This window comes from Alternaria incomplexa (assembly GCF_024043165.1).
Source record: "Alternaria incomplexa strain BMP 0042 chromosome Unknown scaffold_31, whole genome shotgun sequence".
In the NCBI taxonomy this organism is placed as follows: domain Eukaryota; kingdom Fungi; phylum Ascomycota; class Dothideomycetes; order Pleosporales; family Pleosporaceae; genus Alternaria; species Alternaria incomplexa.
Window position 1 is genome coordinate 59,592 of NW_026249880.1, and position 18,662 is coordinate 78,253.

The window sequence follows — 18,662 nt, forward strand, 5'->3', positions numbered from 1 at the left end:
CTGGATGACCTCACAGCAGGCAGCGTTTCCTGGCTACGGGCGCGGGCGACGGAGGAATTGGTCGCGATGCATCATGTTGCACGTCTTGGCCTGCACCGTTTGACATAGCGCACCAGCTCAAGGGAGTGATCGACAGCTGTACGAGATGCGTGTACAGGGATAGTGTGTTTGTATTCTGGGGTTGGGGTGAGGAGAAGGTGGAGGTTTGCCGGCGGACGCGTGACGAGCGATGGCCGCGAGCCGGAAGGCGCCAGTCGGAAGCCTTACCCCGCCAGACTTCGCGCGACCAGCCTCGCCCAAGCACCAGCTCGGCGTCATGTCCGGAGAGATTACTGCCTCACCCCCAACGCGACTCGGCGATGCGGAACTGGGTAAAGATGCTGAAGAATCCAGGTGCGACGACGCGCCTGCACCAAGCCCGCTCGAATATACATCCTTCACGCAGTCGCAGCGGCGGCGACTACGGCCGCTTCTTGGGTTGGCAGCTATCACGTCACCCTTGACCGCGACCATCTACTTCCCCCTTCTTCCCCTGCTGCGCACACAGTTCAGTACTACAGCGCAGGCTATCAATCTTACAATAACCCTCTACATCATCTTCCAAGCCATTTCACCCGTCATATTCGGACCACTGTCTGATGTTCATGGCCAGCGACCCTACTTCCTGGCCACTCTGGCCCTGTACGTCATCGGTAACTTAGGACTAGCTCTTAACAAGCGCAACTATGCTATTCTCTTAGTGCTGCGCGCGATACAGAGTCTCGGGGCCAGTGCAGCGTATGCCATCAGCTTTGGTGTCGTTGCAGACGTCTGCGTGGCTAGCGAACGAGGACAGATGCTAGGCCCAATCAGCATGGCCATGAATCTGGGCACTTGTGTAGGTCCAGTCGTAGGAGGCGTCGTGGCACACACAAGTGGAAACATCAATTGGGTATTCTGGGCCCTGTTCATTGTCGGCGTAGTCTTGCTGGTCGGCGTAGGCGCGCTCCTCCCCGAGACGGCCCGCAACATGGTCGACAATGGCAGTGACAAGTCTAGATACCAGTGGTGGCAGTACAGCTGGGTAGGCCTCTTACGAGAGCGGATGAAGGTCAAAGCAGCAAAGAGACTGAATGAAGACGGTGCGACTGCAATTTCATCGGCGGCAGCCCCATGCCAGACGACTAAGCGGAAGTACGGACTATCTAACTTGCTCGCCTGCTTTCGCATCATCTTCTATAGGGACACGTTCCTCACCTTATGGGTTCACGGATCGTTCTACACAGTGGACCATCGACAAGGTATATGGTGATGACCTCCTGAAGTTTCCAATCGAGCGTGCAAGGACAAGATACTGCTACGCCATGCTAATGATATCGACAGCGACCATGATCGGCTATGGATGGACTGTCCAATATCACGCTCACCCGGCTATACCATTGATCCTACAGTTTTTGCAAGGTTTCTGGGGTTGCTACGGCTACACGACGTTCAGCACCTTGCTAGTGGATTCTTTCCCTCAAAGTCCAAGCACCGCCGCAGCTGCTACGAGCATCACACGCTGCGCCATGGCCGCGACAGGAGTTGCGGTCTTAGAACCATTGCTGAACGCAGCTGGTATAGGATGGTACTTTACGGCTCTAGGCCTGTGGAGTGGCATCCTGTCGGCCTTGTGCGTCGCCCTGCTACAATGGAAGGGCATGTATTGGAGACAAATACGGAACATTCGCGTAAATCAGAAGTGATCACTGGTCTCTGGACCGATTGCAACCATGGAGACCAAGGCTGGAAACTGAAGCATCACTGATAAGCTTCCCAATGATTTTGTATGAGAGCAGATCATAATACAATGTCTATATGCTAGCATCCAAAGCACTTACCCCAAGCGGTTCGCCCTACACAGTATGATCCCGCTCAGATGACAGCAAAGCCATCTCAGCCTTATGTAGTGTTGGAGGTCTCTCGCCTTCTGGAAAAGGCGCGTATCTGTCGATGAGAAAGAGCATATCGTTGTAGGCGCTTTTAGTGTGTTAGCTATGCCTTATCACTTCCTGCTCGACTCACACTTGGCGAATCGCTTTACCCTGGGCAACGTGGTTGACCGAGTAGATGACATTCCAGTAGATACTGTAGAGACGATTCCGTTCGTTCCACTCCTCTCTCGGCTCGCTAGGCTCTTGGTACCTCAAATAGGTTTCCAAGTATACCTTGTTGCTGATATTGTTGTAGTAAGGTCTCCAATCCGCCACTTCTAGCTCATTATGGGCGTAGAACGCAGCAGAGTCGAAAAGAAGCACATCACTGCCGTCAATGGCTGTACCGATGTTGCCTTCCCAGAGATCACCGTGAATCAAGCTTGGCTTGATCTTACGACCTTCCGTTGTTAGGGCTCCAAGCAGTCTCGGAATGACAAACTGAATGAGCCGCTTTTCGGCCTTGTCGAGCTCATCCCAAGCTCCGTTCAACTCGAAGTCGACATCGATGACATGTTGCAGGAGTTTGACGAAGAACACCGTCCAGTCCCTCTCCCATGCTACAGACCGAGTCGCACGACCCTGGCATGTCGTTACATGGAATCCGTATTGACCAGTAGAAGAGGTGCTTTCGCGATGAAGACGAGCCAGCTTCTCACACAGCTGATCGGGATCAGGCATTGCGTCGCTCACCTCAACGTATTGTGAGAGGAAGAAGTACGCCTCCGGTTCATCATCTCGGTATCGTCCCCACGAGTGCGGCTTGGGCACGAGATGCGGTGCCCACTTGTACAGCTCAGACATCGCGTTGAATTCACCCTCCATTAAGGTACGACCATGAGCTTCTGAGGCCGACTTCAGGAAGTAGCGTTCCTCGGTACCGTCGGGCAATAGAAGATGTAGCCGGGCGGTCACCGTCCAGGACGATACTCCAAAGCGGTGCGCAGAGATGACCTTTATATCCTTTGGAAACTCGGCAAGAACGTTGTCGTCGACTTTGAAGTCTCCGTCGTAGACTAGGCTGTCCATGCGAGACTTGTCCGTGAGCACTTGGAGTGGAGTGGGTGTCTGCATCATGATCTGCTATTGCGAATGCCCTGAGACGTGGATTTTGAATCGCGATATAAGACATTCGCTCGAGTGGATGGTGTTGCAACATTAGCAAGATCTTCCAGGGTTCTGCGTCACGAAAGCTGCGCCACCAACATGTGACTGCATGCACTCAAGAGGCACGTACCGCACGCGCCGTTTGTCAAGCATAAGCGGCGCAGTAGACAATCAGTGCTTAGTCGCGGTTTCTGCTTAGGTACAAACGTTTTTACCTAAGTAAAAAGTACTTTTTACCTAGGTATAAACTCTTCTTCTTCGGTATAAACTCTTCCTCTTAGAAACAAACCTTCCTGCTTAGGTACATACCTTTCTGCTTAGGTATAAACTCTTCTGCTTAGGTATCAGCGTTTTTACCTAAGAAAATACTATAATATAAGTATGTATAACCTTTTACTTAGGTAAAAACGTTTATACCTAGGTATAAACTATAATACTTCTTACCTAGATATAAAGTACTTTGTGCCTAGGAAGAAACTCCACAATTATTACCTAGGCAATAACTCGAGCCGAAGGCGTTGTCTTTACCAGCTAAGCATCTACCGCATAAACGCAATTGGTGACAGATCTCGAGCATAAGACCTTCGATCACTGTTCATCAGCATGAAGAACATCGCACACAGGAGGAGTCGGCAATACGCGAGGCTGCAAAGGTGTCTGACATTCATCTAACACGATAGCGGTGTTACTCTCATCGCCTACGAAGACGCCGGCGGCTGAGGCCACTTGTCCAGTACGGTCTCTTCACCCGTTATTATGAGCTTCAGCTCCGCCTGCGTAGGCTCGTCAAGAAGCAGTGTGTACTCTCCCGGATACACGACCGTGTTGCCCATTTGGTCGACCCGCGCCAGCGTTCCAAGCGTAAGAGAGAGTGATGCCATCTTCGTCTGACCACCAGCAATGTCCCTCAATCGCGCGTATGAGACCAATGTCTTGAGTGGGTATGGCTTTGGTCCAGCCTCGCCCTTGATGAAAGCTAGAGCGACGAAATCGGAAGTCATGTTACCCTTATTGGTCACCCCAATCTCCAGTGGCGCAACGCCGCACAGATCGGGATACATCTGCGAACAATCGCTCATGATATCCTGGATGTTGTAGGTGAGTCCTTCGCTGCTGCTGAAGTTCGCCGCAAATGTGGTGTAGTGCAAGCCAAAGCCGAATGGCTGTACGGATTGGTTGTACCAGCGGTAGGTGCGACCTGGACTAATGGCACCGGGGCGCAGGTTCATGTTCAGCATCGAGAGGTTGGTATAGCTTGCGGGGTATTGCGTGATTGGTAGACGACCAGCAACTGCATGCGCGCCAGTGATGACATCCATGACGGCCAATCCACCATCTTGACCAGGCCAGTTAGCCCAGATGACGGAGTTGACGCCTTCCATCGACAGTAAGGGAGAGTTGTCGACCATGTCGCCTAATACAACAACCACAAGCGGCTTTCCAAGCTTAGCAAGCTTGGTGATGAGTTCGACTTGCGCGCTAGGCCAGCTGATGTCGGTACGGTCGAAACCTTCTGCCGCTGCTGAAGTGTCTAGACCACCAAAGTAGATGATGTAGTCAGATCCTTCTGCCGCATTGAGCGCGTTCGTTGTCCAGTTATCGCGGGCACTGGAGTTCTGCAAAACAGGGCCAGTGGCAATAGACATGTTCAATCCGAGCTGTTCACCAGCCCACACGGGGGTGCGCAGGTAGGGAGCAGGGCCGCTGTAGATACCGGACAACTTCGACGAGTCATTGGCCCAGAATCCGATCATGGCGACATTAGACCCATTGGAGAGAGCAAGAGGGAGCGTGTGGTCATTCTTCAGCATAACGAGACCTTCTGATGCGACTTGGAGAGAAAGTTGCTGTGCCTCCGGTGTGTTCACATCATCGATTCCTAGGTCTGCGTATATAGCTCCAGCACCGTCAAAGTAGCCAGCACGAACGAGACCCTCGTACTGCCGCGTGAGCGCCCTGTCAATAACGGTGACGTTCAAGAGTCCTTGACTCCAAGCTCCAGGGATATCGGAAGATCCTTCGTACTCGCAGCTGTTGTCCATGCCGGCGATGAAGGCGACTGCTGTACCTTCGGCGAGCGTATCTGTGTAGTTGTGGTTCTCGGAAATGTCAGCGACAGCCTCACAATCACTGGTGATGTAGTTGTTGCTTTCTGTCCAGTTCCAGTGGTCGCGCAAGATGGTTTGTAGAACGTACGTATCGGCGCATGTAGGGACCCCGTTGACAGCGTTGTACGAGCACATGAACGAGCCGACTTTGGAGTCTCGCGCGCATTGCTGGAAAGGCGGCATGTAGTACTCCGCAAGGTCCTGCATTGTGATTTTGGCGTCAAAGTTGTGGCGATCGACGCCGCCCCAAGCCTCCATGTCGTAGCCAACGTAGTGCTTGCATGTCGCGATGATCTTCCTTTGAGCTTGGTCGCCCTCTAGACCAGCGAGCAGGCTCTTTGTGTAGCCCTTGATGCGCAGAATGTCTTCGCCTGGCGTCTCTGAGCCCCGACCCCAGCGAGGATCGCGGAATGGGTTGATGTCTGGAGTCCAGTAATCCACCGGAGCCACACCGCCATTGCCGAAAGCACGCGCCTCATTTCCGATGATATTGGCGATCTTGAAGATGAGATCGTCGTCAAAGGCAGCCGACATGAGTAATGGCATGGGGAAAGACGTGGCGTTCGTGAACGGTTCGGTGAAGTTGATTCCCGGGGCTCCTGCTACACCGTGCAATGCCTCACCCCACCAGTTGTACGCAGGAAGGCCCAGTCGCGCTACACCCCTCGATTTACTGCAGAAATCAGTTTTATGCAGTGATGAAGCTGCGATGGAGGCCTACCTCATCAAATTTTCGAGCTTCTCCTCATTTTCCATAGCCGCAACGAGGGCCATTGCCCGTTCCGTGGGCGCGGCATTGACATCGCAGATCTTGTTGTCTTTCAACGGGCCATTGACACAATCGGGACCGATCGCGTAGGTGGTCGATAAGAAAGTGCCGCCAAGAAGGAGAAGAGATGAGGCGGAATGCATCATGACTACACAGGTACGATGCGTACAGTACCGCTGCTAGACTGCCCTTACCTGTCACGTTGAGGCACCCGACCCTTTATTACTTTCACGACTCGAGGTGCCCAAGACCACCATGCAGCCAAGGATGCGAATTGATCCGGGCAGCAACCCAAAGACGCGCTATTTTACTCTCCCGTGAAGCCATAGTGAGGGTTGACCGTGCTACCCCGCGTGCCCGCGTATACGAGCCCCGGATCTGCATGATGCTTTCTCTCGATCGACCCGCGATAATAAACGACATTCAGCCACCGGGCTCAACGGAACATGATGCGCATGTCATATCACATCACTTCGCATGGATTTGCAGCAGTGTTAGTACCTCGGTAAAGTTTAAGCGACTGGTCATTTCGCGGTACGTAAAAAAACGCGACGCGTCCACGGGTAGCTAGCTAGCAGAGTGGCTTCTTCCCGCGTCCCACACACAACGGCTGTAACCCATTTAACCATTGCTTTAACTAGCTTGGCTGTTCTTGGGCTTGTCCGGGAAGACTTTGGTGCTCAAATCGAAGACGGGCAGCGGGCATGGGATTCCCACGGCTTCGCAAGCGGTAAGAATGGCGAGGTACCAGCCAGAGATCAAGCCTAGAAACCCGAATCCTCCTGCGCATCGCAACAACGTGTTGATGTGTTCAAGATCGGCTTCAGTCGTGGCGGAGGCAATGGAGAAGTCGGCGGCAGCGATGAAGCCGAAAAGCATGACGAGCCCGAAGAACGTAAATGTGAAGAAGAGATTGACGCGAAGGGTACCGATCAAGAAGACGAAGCTGGCGAGCACCCTGCACACTCATTAAAGGCTGCATTCCCACATACAAGAGCCGGCACTACTCACATGGAAACGTTATGGAAGCCTTGAGACGCATTGTAGGCTGCGCCTTCCGCGCCACCGAGCTCACCGAAGGCGGAAGTCGTCTGGTGTATGGGGTCTTGCTGGTACGCCAAACTGCCCCAATGGCTACCATAGATGATGAAGACCGCGAAGGGAAACGCTGCAAGAAGTTAGTACCAACAGTAGGGCACCTATAGACAAAGGCAAACCGTACTGTTACCCAGGATAAACTCGGCGATGCCAGCGAGATTCATGGCTAACGCTCCAAAAAAGTAGTAGTCGGCGCTGATGCCGACCAAGCTCTGCGGCGCGACGGCTCCTTGGAACCCGCACAAAATGAGGATAGTTGAAGTGTATGGAACCAAAAATCCGATGAGCCCAAGCAGCGTTGGGTTGGCGAACCGCTTTGCGAGATCTCCGCGACGGGGTGCGGAAGGCTGGAAGAAGAGACGCTCGTACTGCTCGGGCGAGAGAGCGACAGTGACCTGGCGACTCAACGGCGCACCATTGCTTGCGATGTTCACGCCGTTATGCTCAGTCATCTCGTGATCTATCTTTGCCGTCTCTGACATGATGTAAGGTGGCTCTTTGTGTAGATGTCGTTAAGTTGAGGACGCAGGACGAGATGGCAGCTGGCTGTGAGAGCAGATTGGAGATGACATCTTCCTGGGCCGCGGCATGATAGCTATATCGCAACACAGAGATGGCTCTGATTGACAGGAGACGGCACACGGCTCAGATCTCACACCCTGCTGTCGTCATGTCTCGAACAAACCGAGGCATGTCGCCCGTCTCAGGCAGCGTATCCCCAGATTTCTCCGCATATGTCTCCACATTTGCTGCAACGGCTGAGCAAGAGACGGGTTATTGTACGATAGGCGCTGCTATCCGAAAGCCTGGGTCGCGCTGGTTGGTGGACGGTAGGCAGAGCGGCAGATCAAGCCTTGTCAAGTGGTGCGAAGCATTACGTTCCGCGGACTCGGCAACGGGGCGCTAGGCAGAGAAGAGGTAACGGACCGCGCATGACATCACGGTCAACGCTCGGTTACTTAAGGTAGCTAGACTCTGCATCACAGCCTGCAGCTTGTAGTCTGCTAAATCAGAGATATCTTATCTACTTTGTTTCTATTAGTACTCTATTACTCTAGTAATCTAGATACTAGTAATATAGAAATTAGGAATAGAAATAGAGAATATAAAGTATAGTAGAAGAATAATCTTATAAGCTAAGAATTTATTATTAATACTACTTAATAATTACTTTCTTATTTAATAGAAATTAATAACGTAGGTGCATGCTTTACAAATTAGTAGGCTTTATAAAATACTTATACTAAGACTCTATTAAAACTACTTCTACTCTATAATACCTAATTAACTATACTAGATAGAACTATTAAAGAAAGCTAGAATATAAACTACGCTTTAAGCTATTAAATAAGACGTAACTTTCTTATTATAACGCGCTATAGCTACTTACAATATCTCTTATATAACTCTATACTATTAATACGCTAGATAACTTTTATAGATAGATTATAGGCTAATAATAATAAGTTTATATAAGACTAAGAAGAGAGTAATTATTTAGTATATACTTAACTTAGTTAAGCAAGAATTTCTCTCTTACTTTATAGATATAGCTAATATAGCTAATTTCTTACGCGCTAAGCGTAATTTAGCCTAAGTTAGCCTAAGATAGCCTAGTACGTTTATTAAGCGCTAACTAGAGCTCTAAGTAAAGTTTAATTATAAGTATAACTATAAGAGAGCCCTCTGCAAAGACTCTATAGCTATTTAAGCTTAGTTCTAGCTAGTAGCTAATATAAAAGCTAAGTATAGTATCTAGAATAAGAATACCTATAACTTTAATAAGACTAGCTTTATAATAAGCATAATATTAACTAGAGCTATTATTATAGCTTTAGAGAAGTAAGAATAACTAAAGTCTATTTAGCTAAGTAATTGCAAGTAGACTATAATTATTTAGAGTATTAATATAATAAAATAGACTATTCTACTCTATATTATTTTTAAAGAGCGCTATTACCTCTCTATCTAGTATAAAAAGAACGCTATATCTTAGAATTAGTTAATCTTAGTCTTTAAGAATAGTTAGACTATAAATAAGATTAGTTTCTAGTAGTTAGAGCACTTTAATATCTATATAAAGAAGTATACTATAAAATAGTACTAGCTACTTATTATTAATAGATATAAGAGCTATAATACTCTTTAGTTTAAGTAATACTATAAAGAGAAGAAGATTATTACTCTCTATATGCCTCTACACTTATCTTACCTACTATAGCTACTTAATATAAGTTATTTTAGGCTATTAAAGAAAGCGTATAGCTACTAAGCTAAGAAGCTAATACGTAACTAGATTAGCTATATTATAAAATATAAGTTCTTACTATACTTTAAGCGCGCCTTTAACGCTATAATTACTCTTAGTAATATCTAAGAAGAGTTTTAAGGCGCTAGATTAGTTCTAATTAATCTAGAGATAGTTATAATAAGCTTTAACGTATAGTTATGTACCTCTTTACTACTACTTATTAGCAACTTACTTTAGCTATTATAAACTTCTAGTAATACTCTTAAAATAAAGTTATAATTAACGCTAGTAAAGTAGAGAATTTAGAGGCATATAGATAGCTTACTAACTTCTATAGTAGAGGCCTTTAAGAAGGTCTTAAAGAGCGTAGTAATAATTATATATAAGCTAGTATTAGTCTAAAAGAAGATTGCTAAGCTTTAAGTAGCTAATAAGGCTACTACGTAGCGCAAATTATATAAAAGAAAGTAAATTAGAGTAGAAGAGTCTATAATAGTTGAGAATAGCTAGCGCAGAATAGCTTTATAAGAGTTTAGAGCGCGTAGTAATAAAAAAAAAGTAAAAAGGTAAGTACGCGCTAAAGAGAGTAAACTATTCTAAAGACGCTATAGACGCTATAATAATATAGAATATAACGCGTAAACGTGTAATTATAAAGTAGAAGTAGCCTCTTAATTCTATTTTAGTATCTTTTATACTATATTATACTAAAGTAGATTATTACAGGCTATAATAGAGGAGGTTTTAGTAGGGTCTTAGTATAAGTATTTCGCAAAGCCTGCTAATCCGCGAAGCATGCACCTACGTTATTAAGTATATTATTACTTTATTTTAGTAATATTCTAAGTCTAATTAAATCTATTTTTATAGTAAGATAAGTATAAAAAATAGAAAGATATTATAAAAAGGTCTATACTAATTTCTTATAAAATAACTAAGATTAATATAATTAGAATTTAGAGTATATTGCTATTAGTAATAGAATTATTATATATTTATACATAGATTTATATATACTTATATAACTCTATTTAATCTATAGCTAAAGATTAATAAGAAAACTTTAAATAATAGATAATAATAAAAATACTACTATTGCTACTTGTAAATTTTATTTTTAATAAACTATTACCTACTTTTATTATCTTATAAAATTAAGAAAATAATTACTAATACGTTTACTTTAAAGTAATTGTAATTTATAACTTAAATAGTAATAAAAGTGATAGTACTAAGTAAGAAAATAGAAAGCTATAAATAGTTTATCTCTAGTATTCTATTTTATATAATTAATATCTAGAGTCTTAGTAATAGCTATATAATTTTAGTATAAAGTATACTTTAGATATAAAACTAGTAAAAGCTTTATATTAAGCTTTACTATACTTATTAAAAACTTTTTTTTAGTTAGCTTACTAATAAAGTTTTTATAAAATACTTAACTTACTTTATTAGTAAGAGTTTTTAATATAAGTATAAGTAAATAGAGTAAGAAAAGTATTATATTATTAAGATACATTTCTAGAATAATAAAAGTATTAATAATTTTAATAGTACTAAGAAATTAGTTTTTAAAGTAAAATACCTAGATTCTACCTCTTATAATATAGATAGTATTTAATTCTATACCTACTTAAAAAGTCTCTAAAATAGCTTTTTATATATTTTCTTTTAGTTAGTAAAAAGTAGCTTGTAGTAGCTTAATAGAAATAGTATAGTCTAGAAGAATATACTTAAAGTAGTATTAAGAAAATAATCTAGTAAAATAGTAGTAAGTAAAGTAATATAATTAGTAAATAATTAGTTCTATCTTTATAGATTTTTTAAAGGCTTTAAAAACATTTAATATTCTAGAATATTATTAAGTATTACTCTAAACTATTTATATCCTTAATATATCTTTAAATTTTTTAAACTTTTTAAATTAGTAACTTATAGAATACAAAAGCTACGTTTTTACTAAAATAAATTCTAGTCTATATATTCTATCTATAAATCTTAAGAATAAATTACTTTTCTACTTATAAGCTAATTAGTATATGTTGTTAAACTATAAATTTTAAATTAAGTTCTTTTTAACATTATTTAGTTTTATGCTAGTATTAAGACTAGCTTAGAATCTAGAGCTATAACTACTATTTAAGTAGTAGCGCTTAAGCTCTAAATTTTAGCTTGCTTAATACTCTAGATCTTATAGTAATATAAAAATTTAATTTTACTTTTTCTAGTATAATATATATAAGAGGCTAACTTAAAAACTAAATATTAGAAAATAATAACAAAAATCAATAGCCTTAAAAAGTTTTTTAAAGTAGCTATATACTTTAAGAAAATTTTATAAGCTTATCTATAACAAAATTCAGTCTCTAAAACTATTATCTTAAAGTCTTTTTAGATATAGTTTATTAAAGAAATTTTTTTTATTAAAACTTTTATATTTTATAGTTGTTAAATTTATTAGAGCTTAATTTTCTAAGTATAAACACTACAAAATCTTAGACGCTAGAAACTAGTATTTTACCTAGAAAAGATTAAGTAAGCTATTTTATAATTTTAACTTTAATATTAGAACTACTCTTTATATCTTATAAATAATAATAAGTAATATTAAAAGAATAATATTATGTACTTGACCTACTTTTAATATTTTACTTTAATATATTTCTCTCTTTTATATTTACTTTACTTACACTCTACTATATAAGCTTCTTTAACTACTACTTTTACTTCTAATAGTAAAACTTAGAGTACTAGTTAAATAAGTAAGCTTCTCTCTAAATTTTTACTTTAGTAAGTTTTATTACTCTTCTTTCTAACTTTATTTACTATATAAACTATTATTATAGCTTACTAAGTTAAAATGCTAGTCTAATACGTTTTCTTTTTTATCAACTAAACTATTAAACTTTTAAAGTAATACTAAGAATATTAGAATAAAGCTTATAGAGCCTGACATTTATTTATACTATTTATTACTTTATATAAAAAAAACTAATATATATATATTAAGGCTATATTTAAAGACTAATAGTTAGTGGAAATAAATAAGAGTTTGTTATAGAACGCACCTCTAAATACTCTTAAAAAGCATTACACGTAATTATACTAGTATAGATAAAGATAAGCTCTTAGAAGCTTTACTACTTAAAAGAGCTTTCTAAGTAAGATTATAATATAATAATTTATCTTCTATTTTTTTCTATACTTCTAGACGCGACAGAGTTTAGTATATTATAGTTAGTTTTCTCTATTCTTCTAGATTTTCTACTTAGCTTATCTTTTAAAATTCTACTTATGCTTAAAAACACTTTAAGTTAGTATTATTATTATAGCTAGAGAGATAATAAAAGATTAGAGATATCCAAGTAGATAATAGTTACATACTATATTAGATAAAAGTAATTATTAATATCTTCTAAGATATTATAAGATAAGAAGTTTAGTTAATCTATTAATAAGTATAGTTATAGTCTCTAAATGCTTAATGTTATATAATTATAAAGTACATTTCTACTATAGCTGTATATATCATATATTAAGTTACCTAAAGTAAGATTTTATTAACTTATTTCCTTTAATAGCTAGCTAAATAGATTACTACTTATTATTCTAGATAATCTAAAGTTTCTAAGAATTAAAATCTAACTTTTCAAAAATATTCAAGCGCTATAGCCTTTTTAGTAGTTTCTATTAAAGTAGGTAGCTTTACTTCTATAGTAAGTATAGTAACTATACTTTACTTTATAGCTTTGTAGAATATAATACTCTTATAAACTATAGTAATATACTTATTAGATAAAAAGTTCTAAATTTCTTTAGCTTTGTAGCCTTATAGCTAATCTATTACTATCTTTAAGTCTATCTCTGAGCTTACTAAAGAGGCTTCTATTACTATTACTCTTTATTAATATATTACTATTATCTATATCTATAGTAAAAATTAAAGAAAGAGTATAATGAATTTCTTTAGTTATATATAGTAAGTATAATGTATTTAGAAAATACATCTATTTTTAAATTACTATATAGAGCTACGAACTATATATTACTACTATACTTTATATTAACACTTTACTATAATAAGATAAGTAGTAAGTTTCTAGATTATCATCTAAAAATATAGCTCTGGTATTTATTAGATTGGGCTTATTATAGTTAAGATATCTCTCTCTAGGTTTAAGGAATAGAGCCTAAAGCGTAGTTTTTTCTAGATATTATAAATATACTCTTATATAATTACGTAATTATATATAACTATATTAGATTAAACAGTAAACTTAAAAATCTTTAGTATAGGACTAAATTTATTACTTATAATACTTCTACTAATCCCTTCTCTATAAGAATTAATATAGATTTTAATATAATAGAGTAACTACTTAATATTTATTATAGATTACTAATAGCTATCTAGACTATTAACTAATACTAAAACCCACATTATGTTACTATAAAATACTAGAAAGAAGCTAAGTAGGTTTATTATTAGTATAGAAAATCTAGCATAACTTAAAATTCTTATCAAATACTTATATAATTACTAATAATCTTTATTTTTTACGTAATTTTCTATAAGCTTAATTGCTATAATAGCTATATTATATAATTATTATAATTACTATTTCTAATAATTATTACTTCCCTATTTCTTTTCTTAGATTAATAAGTTTCTAGCTTTTGCTTCTATAGCGTAAATACTCTACTACTCATTACTTATTATTATATACTTTAAGATAGCTAGAAAAAATTAAATACTTCTACTTATTAATAACTACTCTAGAGGTTAAGCTATAAGGTTTACTTTTTTTCTTAGATTAGTACTTTACTTTAAGTAATATTTAATTCTAGATTTTTTAGGTTTTGATACTATTATACTTAAAAAGTTTTTCAATTATTAAACAACTTGGCTTTATTATTATAAACAGCTAACTTCCTAAAAATATGGTGACTAATAACTACTTTCTCTTATAAAGCTTATTTAATATTAGCTTATATTAAAACTAAAAAGTTATACTTAGATCTACGCCTATCTAATTAGTAGTACAAAACATCTACTTTAAAAGAAGAAAAACTATAGTTCTTATAAGTAAAACTACGTTCTAGTTATAGTAGCAGCTACTTATTAGGTTATTTAATAAAGTATATTGTATATACTAAGTTATTAAAAAATTATTAGAAAGCGTGCTTAAAGTAGCTACTTTAGTAGTACCTATAAGAGTAGTCTTTATAGTAGTATTAAAGTTAGAGTGTAATACTTATATCTTTAGAGTTAAGAAAAATATAAAAAGCTCTTTAAGGTATAAACGTTTCACAAAATAAAAAGTTTTTCAAGAAAAAAAGAAAAAAAAATTATACTTTCTATATTAGGTTTTTATTATTTCTTTTAGACTACTATTTTTATATGCTACAGTTTACTTATAAAAAGAATAATTAGTATTCAAAGTAGTATAGTACTATAATTTAATATTTTTAAGACTAAAAGTTTACTTATACCTAGTTACTTAGACTTCTACTTATCTACTTTAAGAGCTAAAAAAAAGGCTTCGTTTATAATATACTCTAACTTATACTTTAGCTTCTACTCTTTCTACTATAATCTTTACCTAAACACTAAAGGCTTTCTATTAGTTTTAAGATTAGAAATATTTTTATATCTTTTTATCTCTATAGCTTACTTATTAGTACCTCTAAGTCTATTTCTAAGTCTACTTTAAAACCTTCTATAGTATTACTATTACTATCTATAGGTATATTGTTATAATTAATATCTAGAGAGAAAGTTTAATCTAAGTTAATAGTTATGTATAGTAAGTATAGAGTAGTAAGAAAATAAATCTATATTAAAATTAGTATTTAGAGTTAAAACTATATTTTATAACTTTACTCTATATTAGAACTTCAATATAATGTGTTGTTTAAAAAGTAATTTTAATAATAAAATCTACTACAAAATAAAGTATTAGGCTACGAATTTTTCCTTAGACTAAAGTAGAATTTGTATTTTTAGCTATTATATATAATAATAGAATTTTGATTTTATAGCTAGAAAGTAAAATTTAAACTTCTAAGCAAATCTCTTTAGCTATATTAGATATATTAATAGCTATTGAGTTTTTAATAAATATTATATATATATACTAAAGATTTACTAATTGATAATAACTTATGTTCTAACTTTAAGTAGAAGAAGATCTATGTAAATAAGGATGATAGGAAGCTTTAAAGAAGATTAACTAATTAAGTAAGTTAAGATATGTAATAACAGTAAGCTAATTAATTCTATAGAGAAGTTTAATATACTACTTAATAAATAAAAATTAAGTATAGTAAATTTAATATACACAAAGTAAAGTTTTTCAAAGTAACATAAGCTGTAATTAAAGTATTATACTTAGCCTACTTATTAATTATAATAAGGGTTTATCGAATAAAAAGAGATTAGGTATAAGACTAGTATTTTATTAAAAATCTCTAATAACGAGCTGTTTCTTAATAAGTTTACTACTCTAGAACTTATACTAAAGCTAAAAAATTTAAAAATAAAAAATTAATATAATTATTACGTTACAAGTAGTAAGAAACTAGTATATATACTTAAATAAGCTAGTCTACTATAGTTTAAAAGAAAAAAAATTCTAATATCTAAGTTTTATAATCTACTCTTATTTTCTAAGCTTACTATAATAAAAAATAGATTTTACAAAGTAGAAAGAAAAACTATTTAGCTAGAGTAGGCTTTTAGAGTAAGACAAAGACTACTTTAATATAGCTATTGCTCTTAATAATAGAGATAGCTATATAATTAGCTTATAGCTAAGATTTTAAGTATATACTATTGTGTAAGAGGTATAGATTAGGTATTAAAGCGTAATTTTCTTTAAAAATATTTATTTACTCTAATAATTTAAGAGAAGTAGAAGTAAGAAGCTAAAATAATTTAGTTAATAACTAAAAAGTATTATTATAAGTAGCTTAAAAATAGTATTTATAAGCTTTAGTAATACATAAGCTTAAGAGTACTTAAATAAACTATTTTCTTTTTTCGAATTCTTAGTAACCTAGTATAATTAAGCTAGCTATAAGAGTATTAGCTTTATAGTTAAGGCTACTATACTTAGTAAGTATAAGCTAAAAGCAACTTACTAATACTTAATACAATCTTTAAATACTACCTACATTATAAAAGTAACTACTCTAGTTTTTAGTATATATATAGTTTAGAGATATATTTAAAAATTGATTAATTAGCTAAGTAGAAAATAACCTAGATAAGAAATTATAAGTTATAACTATAAATTATCTACTTCTATCAATTCAAGTATAAACTTATAAGTATAATTAAAATAACTATTTTCTTTAAGATAAACTTTAAATTATAGTTTATAATAATTTATATATAGAAAACTAAATAAACTTAAGATATATAGTAATACCTACTGTTTAGCTGTCTTATATAATAATAGTACTTACTACTTAAAATAATTTAGTACTTGAGAAGTTTTATATCATGAAAAAATTATATTATATAAAGGTTATAGTAATATAGTTATAAACTCTTTAAATACTAGATAGCTTTTAAAAGACAAAACGATATTCAGAGGAAAGCTCTACACTATATAAGTTAATAAACTAACTATTATAATAGTATTAGAGGTTTTTAGAGATTTTTTAAGCTAATAATATAATAGCTTTTAAGAGAAGCTATATCTCTTCTTTGATTTTTTAAAAAAGAACCTATTTTTTTTTATATTAAATACATTTAATTACTCTACTTAAATAATATAAAGTAGTAAGTAATAGATATATAAGTTAAAATATACAGGAAGAATAAAGTCTAGAAAAAGAGAAATAAAAAGTTATTTATTTGTCTTTAAATTTCTTTATTTAATATGCAAGTTTAGAATTATAGACATAACGTAGTTAAGAAATATAATTTTTAATTTTAATGTAGGTGTATTTTCTAAATACCTTATTCTATAGTATATAGTAGTATATATTCTTTTTAAGGCTCTAGAAAGTTAAACTAGACTATAAAGTTTAATACCCTTAAACCTTGTACAAAAACATAGAGTATTAATCGTTATAACGCTATATATTAAGCTATTAAACTTATATTAGCCTAGCTAAAGAAGTTAAAACTAGGAACTACGTATTTAAGAGTAAGAATTTCGCTAATAGAACTAAACATATTAATACTATAACTAGCTGTCTCTGTACTATAGTAGGTAAAACTAAATTAGTAGTAGCTGTTACTAAAACTAAGATAGTAGCTACTATTAAAATTCTAGCTAATACTAATTTACTTACTACTATAGCTAATATATAAGTTAATACTATAGACTTAAAGCTAGTTACTTATAAAGCTAACTTAGAATTTATAGTAGTTATAATTGAATATAATTAAATGAATTCTATTTTTTTATACTTTTACTAAGAGTTTATTATTTAGTATAAAAGCTATATTTATTAAACTATTTTAAACTTATTAGTTAATTGATATATAAGCTCTTTAGGGTTAAAAAACTTAACAGATTTATTTAGCGCCTTATTTTAAGTTTTGAATAGAGTTTTAGCTATATTATTTTTAATACAAATTAAGATACTATTATAAAGCTTTTAATAGATTAGAGTACTTCTAAGTTCTTAAACTTTAGTATTAGATTAGTAGAGATTTAAAGAGATGGTAGAAAGATTATTAAGCCTACTTTAGTACTATAATATATTACTAGATTAATTATCTACTAATGTTAATTTTAATTTAGTATATAATACTAACAGGAAATTTAGAAGTATAAAGTACCAAACTTAATTAAGTTAAATAATACACTTTTATTTAAGAATACTATGTTTAAGCTAATAGTAAATATATATCTTATAAAAAAAGTTACTTAAGCTATAAATACCAGATATAGCTATAACTTAATCACGCTAATAATATTCAAGCTAGAAAGCACTAAGCTATAAAGCCTTATATATATAAGCCTAACTTATACTTAAAGACGCCTACTTTTAATACCTTTAAATCTTTTACTCTATAGCTTATGAAAATTATTTAAGAAATGAATTATAGTATACTAAAGTATTAATAGGCCTAAAAATGAGATTAGTCTTTTTCTAAATAAATTAGTAAATAATTTTATTATTAGTAGAAACTTAATAATAGTACTAAAAAGAGTTATAGCGTAAAGAAACGCTATAATAGTCTTATTTTTTATACTAATGATATCCTTTTAGCTTCGCTATATGAGTTACTATTAATCTTCAAAAACTTTTAGTGTACTACACTATCTGTATACTTATTTCAAAAGCTAAATAAGTTAATACTTAGAAATATAATTTAGAGAGTAATAGCGAAAAGTTATATATACAACTTAGCT

The 18,662-nt window shown here is 35.2% G+C and overlaps 4 protein-coding genes across 4 annotated transcripts; 1 reads left to right on the plus strand and 3 right to left on the minus strand.

Moving 5' to 3' along the window:
* Positions 1-316: 316 nt before the first annotated feature.
* Positions 317-1,167, plus strand: J4E90_010963 (uncharacterized protein; the record flags this gene model as incomplete). The annotated part of the gene is made up of 2 exons (XM_051440475.1): positions 317-1,121; positions 1,160-1,167. 2 exons carry the CDS (start codon positions 317-319, stop codon positions 1,165-1,167), a joined length of 813 nt encoding a protein of 270 aa, XP_051285677.1.
* Positions 1,168-2,039: 872 nt separating this feature from the next.
* On the minus strand, positions 2,040-3,029 carry J4E90_010964 (uncharacterized protein; the record flags this gene model as incomplete). The annotated part of the gene is made up of 1 exon (XM_051440476.1): positions 2,040-3,029. One exon carries the CDS (start codon positions 3,027-3,029, stop codon positions 2,040-2,042), a length of 990 nt encoding a protein of 329 aa, XP_051285678.1.
* Positions 3,030-3,757: 728 nt separating this feature from the next.
* On the minus strand, positions 3,758-5,893 carry J4E90_010965 (uncharacterized protein; the record flags this gene model as incomplete). The annotated part of the gene is made up of 2 exons (XM_051440477.1): positions 3,758-5,840; positions 5,889-5,893. 2 exons carry the CDS (start codon positions 5,891-5,893, stop codon positions 3,758-3,760), a joined length of 2,088 nt encoding a protein of 695 aa, XP_051285679.1.
* A 676-nt stretch (positions 5,894-6,569) lies between these two features.
* Positions 6,570-7,516, minus strand: J4E90_010966 (uncharacterized protein; the record flags this gene model as incomplete). The annotated part of the gene is made up of 3 exons (XM_051440478.1): positions 6,570-6,894; positions 6,948-7,104; positions 7,159-7,516. 3 exons carry the CDS (start codon positions 7,514-7,516, stop codon positions 6,570-6,572), a joined length of 840 nt encoding a protein of 279 aa, XP_051285680.1.
* Between the last annotated feature and the right edge of the window lie 11,146 nt (positions 7,517-18,662).